We start from the raw sequence: 9,578 nt of genomic DNA on the forward strand, positions 1-9,578 counted from the left end.
AATGAAGCTGAAACATAACCTACTATTGGTTTTGCAGTGCAGCTTCTGCTCTCATTTTTATTCTTTCTAAACCACAATTTGACTTTTACCTGTTTTTAGTGAGTCACACCGGTTCTATCCGATTTAAATGCATATTTGATCCAATAAATAAACCGAACCAGTTTTAAAACTATGTCATGCCGCACAAGAAAAAATAATAAAGAATTAAATCGAGTTTCTATTATTATTAAATAAAAAAAAAAATGGGAGTAAAATGTAAACTGCATTGTCCCTCGTTTTAAACGCGAACACGGTGATGATTATAAAAAGTATTGATCGAATGAATTTTCCATATTGAATTTGCGATGGATCCAGAACAGACCTTCATTCGTGTTCAGGAGAGGTTTTCTCAGATGCTAACTCCAAAAGTTAGAGTTACTTTGGAATATTTATACCTATTCGTCGCCATTACTTTCTTCTGTATTCTCGTTGTTATGCACGCTAATTACGTTCAACAGGTCAGTTCTTTTTAGATTTTTTGTATGTGTTTACTGCAATTAGTAAGAGTTTTTGTAGATAATAGATAGAGTTAGGTTTGCCTTGTTTTTTGGTGGATAATCAAATTATAGGAAAATTAATTGATATAGTGGTGTTTGCCTTTGGACCTTGGAACCTTCAATCCTGCAGTGTCAATTTCGTTGGGCTAGTCCATACCGAGCTTCACTATGGCCCGTTCTTGGGTCGGATACTGAGTTTTTTTTATTTTTTATTTTAATTATTGGTAGATGTTAATTAAGATATTTGACCCCTAATAGGTGTTTGGTAGTGTTTCTCAAAACACGCAGTTTGTCTTAATTACAGGATCCGAATGTGCAAAAAATATCCCTCCAGTATCTTGTTGCAGGGGGTTGTGTGGGGTGGGGGCGAGGAGAACTATATAGGCTCCTCAAATTATCTCCACAGCTTTATGCCTTTGGGCCTATTATAAGACTAAGGCCAAATACCTCTTTTTCTCCTTTAAGTTTGACAAAATATACCATGTTAGTCCTTTAAGTTTACACATGTTTATTTTTTGTTGTGACTCTGAATACATTCCAGGTACCATAAATTCGATAAAGTAATGTACTACTTCGTACCACATATTTGTACCAGTATCGAAGAGTATCACTTTTCAAATAATTATCGTCTTGGGTTTCAGTGTTTGGTAACCCAAAAATCAAGATAGTTCCACTTTACTTCATAACTATTCACTATTTTCTGCTTGATTGTGAATCAACTTCAATTGTTTTTATTCCAATATTTTCTCTGGTTTGATAATTTTATGTTTCTTTTTGTCAAGCCTGGGTGTTCAAGTGAGCTATCTGGAGTTCTAACGTCAGATGCCCAACTTATTCAGATCAAGGTATATATTATATTGCCTGCCATTCTTTAAATGTGCATTTCTAGTTTTTGTTCTTTTACAATTTTTCCGTGAATCAAACTATGTGAATAGATAACCTATACCGCATAATTAGAAATTAAGGGTTTAGGGTGAGATCTTTTATCTATGTTCCTTTGGCTGTCTTGCTAAATAGATGACATACTTTCAAACCATTGTTGTAGATTACCAGTGCCGGCTTGTGGTATCACAATGATTCTGAACCAAACATAATAGATCCTCCTGATACCGAAGCTGTAAAAGATAAAATGGAGGCTTCTGATGTCAATCAAGATGAATCAACATTTTTAGGTTCCATGATCTTGTGGAACTTGATTGGTTCAAGTGCTAGGAGGGGAAATTTGGCATTCAAGTTTTGGAAGGCTGACACTGAATTTCGTGAACATAAAGCTGAGACCTCTACAAGCAACCAAAACTCCAGGCCAGTGGTTGAAGATACTGTCATCAAAATTGATAAAGAGGAGCAACGAAGTAGTTTTACCTCATCAGTCAAAGAGACACTAAAAGCAGGAATTATACATTTTGGTAAAAAGTGGTATAGGCGAATCTCATTTATTTGGAGACACACAATGCAAATAATTGGAAGTTTCCAGAAACTATGGGTAAGTAGGCATATGTTGTTTACTGGAGCTAGATTAGCCATATACCGATTATTATGATACATTCTTGTTGTAGCCTGAATTTATAAAATTTAAAGCTAATCATCAAATTTACTCAAATTTCTTCTAAACTTGAATATTCAAGTGTAGGACTTTGCTGGTGTACACCTGAATCTAGATATTCCCAAATGGATGCATATCCTTCATTTGGACAAGGTTAACTCTAATGCAGGTAATTACAGTATTTCACACTTGAGTTTGAATCTTAGTGCGTGCCAAAGTGGCAATTTTAAATATGAAAATATTTTAAGATTTGTATTAGATCTTTTTATACGAATAGAAACAAGTATATGCTTTGTTCACTTTTGTTCGATTCTATATTGACTCTGCGTGAGTGTGTGTGTGTGTTTTCCCCCAATAGAATATGGGTTATAATAGCAGGTATTGTTCCATCAGAAGTTGAGATTCTTTTTTGGTAGTTTTGAATTTTACGTGTTCACTGGAATAAAACATATAATATTAAATACAAATCACCCAAGGCATGAGGAAGAGTGTTGCCTTTATAATGCTGTTAAAGACCGTCTTATGAAATTATATGTCTTCGCTTTGATTTATTCCTGAGAGACCTAGATGTAAATGACCTTCACCCTTTCAATGTTGCTTACTCGGGAAAATTAACATGCTGATTATGTTTGTGTAGTGCAAAAATGGTTTCCTTTAACATTGAATTCTTGGATTCGTAGAAACAATTTGCATAGAAATTTCACTATGAAACATAAAAGTGTGTAGATGTTTTACTGTTGTCTGGTTAGATACTTGAGTCTAGGAGCTTCCGATAATAAATTTTCGAGCCTTGCATTATGTGGTTTTTCCATGTGAATCAATACGTGATTTTTGTCTCTCTTCCTCTTTTCTCTATCTTTCTCACATGCTTATTTTGTTTTTGTTATTGTCCAACATGTTGTGTTTTCAATTTCAGTGCAATGGCTTAAAAAGAAAACCAAGCTGTCTGAACCCACATACTTGTACACTATGGAAAAGGTATATCATTCTTCATTATGTATTCAATATATAAGTTGTTTAAGGCTGACTCTCTGCAAGATATAGTATATACTAATATCTGAAGTAGATCACGTCTGTTAAAGCTTCCTTTTATGTCGATTCCCTGTTTTGTTGAAGATTGCTCTTCTCTATTGACTATTGTTAATCATGGAATATTATTCTGCAGGGTTATTTCTTGTTACCTGAAAGTGCCAAGTCTCGTCATAATATACGTACTGTGAATGTTAGCATATCAGCCTGGCACCCCTGCTTTGGAAACAGGTAAAGTCTATAGCATGATGATTTGGTTTTGGTCCCAAAAGTGACAGGTTTTCTCCATCAGAGATCTACTTATGTAGTTTTCTTACTGATCGGTTTAAATTGTTTTGCTGATAGGGAAGTTCTCTGCATTTTAATTTTCATCGATGTTATACAGTAACATTTATAATGTTCCCAAGATTTGATCTTGTATTTTTCAATTGAATATGTTTTCATTTCCAGGTGGCAACAATTACTCATAAACAGATTTGTAGGATATGATACAATTTTAATCAACAGTTTATTGAGTTCTCCTGGTCAAGGTAACTACCTGCTTCCTGGAAGTCAGGATAAACTAATGTATATAATTGTTTCCCTGAAAGCTACTTTAAACATTTGTCGTCCACATATTTGAATATCCAGTATTTAATTATAGCTCAAATTATTTTGCGAGGTGATGGCAGGTTATCTTTATAATTATCAATCAAAGGAATTCTATAACCTTAGTTTTGCACAAGAAGTTCCTGAAGTCCCTGCTAAGTTTGGAGGTTTGTTAATTTGTCCTTCGATCTTCTTTGTGTAGCACTCATCATTTGAAGAGATTGTTCTGAGGGTCTTCTTTTGTTGATGTATTTCTTCGTTTTTACCTGCTGATCTCCTGTTGGTCTTACTTGAATAAATTAGAGGGAATGACTTGTACAGATTTATATATAAGAGAGAATCTCTCAGGAAAGGAAAAATAGGAAGCCAAAGCAACTAAGTCAACGACAATAAATAGAGAATAATTGAGAGAGAGAGAGAGTAACAGATTACAGTAGAAAGATTGAGAGAGAGAGAGAGAGAGAGAGAGAGAGAGAGAGAGAGAAGTGTGAGTATTATTGATCTAGGGGAGTTTCCCTTCAGAACTGTGGAAGCATAACAACCTAATGGTTTACAGAAAAATAGAGAATGGATGCACACTCTCTCTCCCTCTTACTTCTACTTATACATGTCTAGGCCTTCTAGAGTACACCTTTAAAATGGGCACTCTTATATTCCTAACAACTATAATCAACACCTCCCCTCAAGCTAGAGCATATATATCATTTGCATCCAATTTGTTAGTTGTTACATATATAATCAATCCCAGGTCCTCATAGGGATTTGGTGAAGATATTAGCCAACTGATTATTGGAGCTCACGAAGAGGTTTTAGTGATGCTAGAAATGATCTTCTCTTTGATAGTGGAAATTAACTCTTTTGTGATCAGTTCTCATGAAAAACGGGGTTTGAAGAAAGATAAAATGCCGACTGATTGTCGCACATAAGTTCCATAGGACCTAGTTCAAAAAATTTCAACTCTTGTAATAATTATTTCAATCTTAAAAGTTCACAAGTATACAAAACAAAATCTCTCAGGAAGAAAAATAGAAAAATATAGAAACTACAATAAATAAAAAAATAATCATATAATCAATAGTCTTATATGGACTTTTGTAAAATGTGAAACTGAACTTTTACTGTTTCCTTGTAACTTATGTGTTATTTTCCATGTGCAGACTACCTTGTAATGAAGTGTGGTGTGCTTATGATGTCCTTGTTTGTGTTTTTTACTACTACAATGTCTGTGTCATTTACATTGAGAGAAACACAGACTCGCATGCTGAAGTTTACAGGTAGGCATTACCTGCTCTGTATACAGATGTTTCATTATATTTAAACTGGTTTAGTGAGCTCTGCTTGCATTGCATCTGTAATGTTATTCAGCCCATTGCTCCATGTATTAATCACTTGCTATTATGGTATATCTTCTTCTAAGATATATGGATAAACTCTCCAATTACAAAAAATTTGCAAACTTTAGAGTATTTGCACGTCCTCAGCCAAAGGCTTCAATTCTATCTCAAATGACAAGATATTTTCCCCAATTCTATTCCTGATAATTCCAAACAAACTAATGGCCAGGTATCCCCAAACCCAATTTTTTTTACTCTGTCCTCATGGTGAAGGGCTGTGTAAAACGCATGTAGGCTCAAAAGTGCCTTGAACTACTGCCTGCAGTAAGTTCTGCTGCACTCTTGCAGCTTGGTTAGCTTGTTAAGTTTTTAACAGCTGGTTTTTCTATGGGAGCTTGGCTAACTTGTTCATTTTTTTTAAGCTGTGGCGGTTTATCGATGGTCTGCTCCTCCCTAGCCAAATGCCTCATTTATCTATTAAATGACAAGATATTTTCCCTTGCAACCCCTCTTATTATTTACATACTTCATAACTCCTATCTAACTGACTCATCCTAACAATTCACAACAAACTGTTGGTAACTAACTAATAGTGTTGGGTACTTTCAAATTCAATTAAAATAAATTTATTGGGAATTGTTAGATAGTCATGATTGTCCAAGGTCCTTTGTTCACTAAATCATTGCGTAACTATAAGAATAGAGTCATATGGCATAACGGTTCATGGTTTTGCCGTACTTTTTGCATATGTGGGTTTAGCTTTTCACATCTGTCTTTACTCTTTACAGTGCAACTTCAACACCACGCTCGGCATCACCTTCCAACATTTCAGTTGATCTTTGTGCATGTCATTGAATCACTGGTCTTTGTTCCTGTAAGTGTTTATTTGTCAAAATTATTCTTATGAATTTTCTGTGATTTGTGCTATGTCTTGCTGTATCAGCTTTGCTGATAAATTGCTTATTGATTTCTGCAGATTATGATTGGTATTCTGTTTTTCCTCTTTGAGTTTTATGACGATCAACTTCTTGCTTTCATGGTCTTGATTCTTGTCTGGTTGTGTGAGCTATTTACTCTTATCAGGTCTCTCTCTCTCTCTCTCTCTCTCTCTCTCTCTCTCTCTCTCTCTCTCTCTCTCTCTCTGTGTGTGTGTTATGAGTCATAAAGGTTGTTGAAATTGAAATCACTGCTGAGACAGCATGTTTGTATCTTTGTTGCTCAAAAACTATTTTTGGTTTTATAACCAGTTGGGGCTTGGTTGTGTTGTGTGTGCTAAAGTCACATTAGTGGGTCATTAATTAGTGCACAGACGCCTTTTAATTTTTCAGCAATAAACTAGATAACCTTTGATTGGTGTAGCCGTCTTTGATGTAAAGGTATGGTACCCGGTACAGATGCCAGTACGTAATACGGCAAATTTTTAAAAATGAATGTACGGGTACGTTACTATAAAACATAAAAAAAATTATTTTTTGAGTGAATTAATAGCATTGTTGTTGTAAAAACATTCTTAGAAAAAAAAAATCAATTATAATAAAAAATAGTATAATACTATTCGTATTTTAATTATGTGTTTGACCACACTTCTATCATCATGTTGCTTCAGAGATTTACCTTTTTTGTTCATCTTCTCCACTATTTTGATCAAACACAAGACAGAATTGAAATACAATAAAAAAGCAAAATAATTTATTATATTTTTCCACCTCCTGTACGTTTTTGCTGTACCCACTACGGCAAATCAACCAAGTTAAAATGGGTACAGTTCGGTACATACGGTACGAGTACCATATCTGTACCCGGTACAGGTGCGTACCCGGTAAGGGTACTTCAGTTTTGGATTATCCATGCTTCAGAGGTAGACGTGTAGTGGTGTTTATGTGCCAGTTCAGTAATGGATCATTGTCACAATTGTATCTACCTGGTGTATGATTAGTCTGGCAGGTTATACTTTCATGCACATCTATATTGTTATTCTATGATCAGCTAATGAGTGTCTTTACTGTAACTTGCAGTGTACGAACACCAATATCAATGAAGTTCTTCCCTCGCTTCTTTCTGCTGTATTTTCTGGTCTTTCACATATATTTCTTCTCTTATGCTTATGGTATGTTGATACTGTTTCTTTTTTTCTTGGTGTAGTAGGATTGCATTAAGCTTATTTGGAAATGATGAACTTTTTAAAATTTCCAGGTTTTTCATATTTGGCTCTCTCTGCAACTGCAGCTTTTATGCAACACCTTATCCTGTATTTTTGGAATCGGTTCGAGGTAATGATAGTAATTGGCATATTAAAAGTCCAATATTTTCTGTCCCCTTTGCTTCTTTTTTTGTGAGGGGGATTGTTCAAGAAAGGGTTGAAATCATCGCCCTCTATTAAATTCTCCTTTAGGTAGTAGTATTAAACTTGATGCTTATCATCTCGGTTTGTTTGAAATTATGATTGTTCTCTCCTATATAGGGGGTGTTTCGTTCAGCATATTTGTAGAAGCTCCTCTAGTTAGCTTATTGATGCAAGTTATTTATAGTTTATACCGAGTTTACCCCCCACAATCTCTCTCCGATTATATAAACAACTTATAGATGAGCTTCTAAATGATGAGCGCTTGCAAGTGCTTAATTAAGTTTTATATCTGATCACCCCGTGTTTATATTGCTCAAAAATAGAATATAGAATTGGTTTACTGCCTTACCGCACCACATAAATGCTACTTTATCATGTTGGTAGTCTGTATGTCAAAGTATGTAGCGTTGTGTGATTCTACATTATGAAGATTTTATACAAGTTTAGGTTGGCGATGAAAGTGAGTTTCGCGAAATCAGACTAACACCGTGATTTTATTGAAGCTCTATAGTTTTTGCCAAATATCACTAATTCAACCCCTGGTATGTCAAATTCACTGTCAACCTATACACGCACTGCACAAAACATATATGCTCGAATTGACAATATTAGCTGAATTGATTTACACATTCATTTGCATTTGTTGTTTTATTTTCATCTTTCATTAACATATGTTCTATATACAACTAGCAAACAAGTTCATACTGGGGTTATAGGATAAGGAGCATGTTTATTATATTTGAGAAATCAATTACTATAATTATTACATTTTTTTAAAGCTTTCTTTCTGTTTATTTCAATATAGGTTTCGTTATGTATACTCATTTGAATTTCAACCTCTTCTATGTTAACTGCTATGTAGGTACCAGCATTGCAACGGTTCGTGCAAAATCGACGTTCACAACTTCAACAACACCCAGACTTCCACATCACCTCATCCACTATTCTCGCATCAACGTTACACATCACAAGATTGAACACAAGGAACCCGGGCTTAAGTGCCACAAATTTACCTTCAGGGACAGGGTTCAGACCTGGTTTTGATCAACCAATGCCTCAAAATGGACCAGGAGTTACTGCCCCACAAGGGCGGTCTGAAAGTAATCCTGACGGGGTTGCCAACCCTACACAAATTCCTGGGCAAGCCGACACTCGACAAGCTGAAAGGGGACCCAACCCTGGATCCATGAATCCGATCAGTTCTATGTTATTATGGATATTAGGAGGTGCTTCGTCTGAGAGCCTCAACTCGTTTTTTTCAATGTTCAGAGATGTGAGGGACCAAGGACAAGTTTATACTGAAGCTCCTAGGCACGATAACCCTCAGAATCAGGAGAGTGACAGACAACGGTGAAAAGATTTGATTTAGCGGAGACCTTGTTAATATAGGAATTATGTGCTTGATGTCATATATAGGTGATTAGACTGCTTTCTCATTTTTCCAAATGAAAATAAAACAGAAATCATGTATATTATTTTTATTTTTTCCTTTATACATGCTGAAAGAACAATCCATGTAAAATAGTAAATTTCATTCAGTAGATAAGGTTGGCAAAATATTTTAACCAAAAAAAGGAACATAGAAATGGTATAAAACGGTAGATAATAAGATCGTATGATTATTCTGAAACTTCTGAAATGGTAATTGCAGTACATTTTCTTGAATGCTTCAGTTTAATTTATGTAAAACTAATATATAGATCTTCGTTTTCCCCCCTTCATTTCTCACTTACGTTTTTTCTTCTTCCAATCTATATCTATTTTGTTTGCTTGTTAATATGTTGGAAAGCGTTATGGTCCTCCCCTTATTATTGTTACATCTGTTAACCATTGTTTAACTTAAGATATATAATTGGATAGGTAAACTCGAATCAATGTCCTATATGAATAAGTAACATAGTGGTTAGTGCTAATAATTTTGCCTTGGATGGAGCAAAGCAAACTGTTCTTGAAGGAGACATTATAACTGAAAGAAACTATTGGAGATAACATCAGTGGAAAAGTCGTGGAAGTTCCTTTTCTTTTTCATTAGCACCCTAGGACACTTGATATGAAACCAACATTTCATTCTTTGGACGTGATCAATGTGCTTCAGTTAGTTGTAGCTTGTTATTGGTGGTGTTGAATAGAAGAAGTACAAGGTTGTAAGAAGTCATCAGAATCTTTTTAGAACTGATAGTTTAATATTTTTTGTCCTCTATCAT

At 34.8% G+C, this 9,578-nt stretch overlaps 1 protein-coding gene across 1 annotated transcript; it reads left to right on the forward strand.

Annotated features, from left to right (window-relative positions):
- The first annotated feature begins 256 nt into the window (after positions 1-256).
- LOC11429221 (membralin-like protein At1g60995) lies at positions 257-8,948 on the forward strand. The gene is made up of 14 exons (XM_003592971.4): positions 257-497; positions 1,319-1,381; positions 1,582-2,019; positions 2,167-2,248; positions 2,996-3,057; positions 3,245-3,339; positions 3,559-3,638; positions 3,780-3,863; positions 4,854-4,970; positions 5,819-5,904; positions 6,007-6,113; positions 7,046-7,137; positions 7,224-7,300; positions 8,237-8,948. Exons 1-14 carry the CDS (start codon positions 345-347, stop codon positions 8,726-8,728), a joined length of 2,028 nt encoding a protein of 675 aa, XP_003593019.1. The 5' UTR covers positions 257-344; the 3' UTR covers positions 8,729-8,948.
- Positions 8,949-9,578: the final 630 nt, after the last annotated feature.

Source organism: Medicago truncatula, chromosome 2 (genome assembly GCF_003473485.1).
Source record: "Medicago truncatula cultivar Jemalong A17 chromosome 2, MtrunA17r5.0-ANR, whole genome shotgun sequence".
Lineage (NCBI taxonomy): Eukaryota > Viridiplantae > Streptophyta > Magnoliopsida > Fabales > Fabaceae > Medicago > Medicago truncatula.

Excerpts from the sequence above, each read along its gene's own strand:
- LOC11429221 (XM_003592971.4), top strand. The coding sequence starts at position 345 with ATGGATCCAGAACAGACCTTCATTCGTGTTCAGGAGAGGTTTTCTCAG. Across the intron at positions 3,058-3,244 it reads ACTTGTACACTATGGAAAAG|GGTTATTTCTTGTTACCTGA; the intron begins GTATATCATTCT and ends ATTATTCTGCAG. Across the intron at positions 7,301-8,236 it reads ATTTTTGGAATCGGTTCGAG|GTACCAGCATTGCAACGGTT; the intron begins GTAATGATAGTA and ends ACTGCTATGTAG.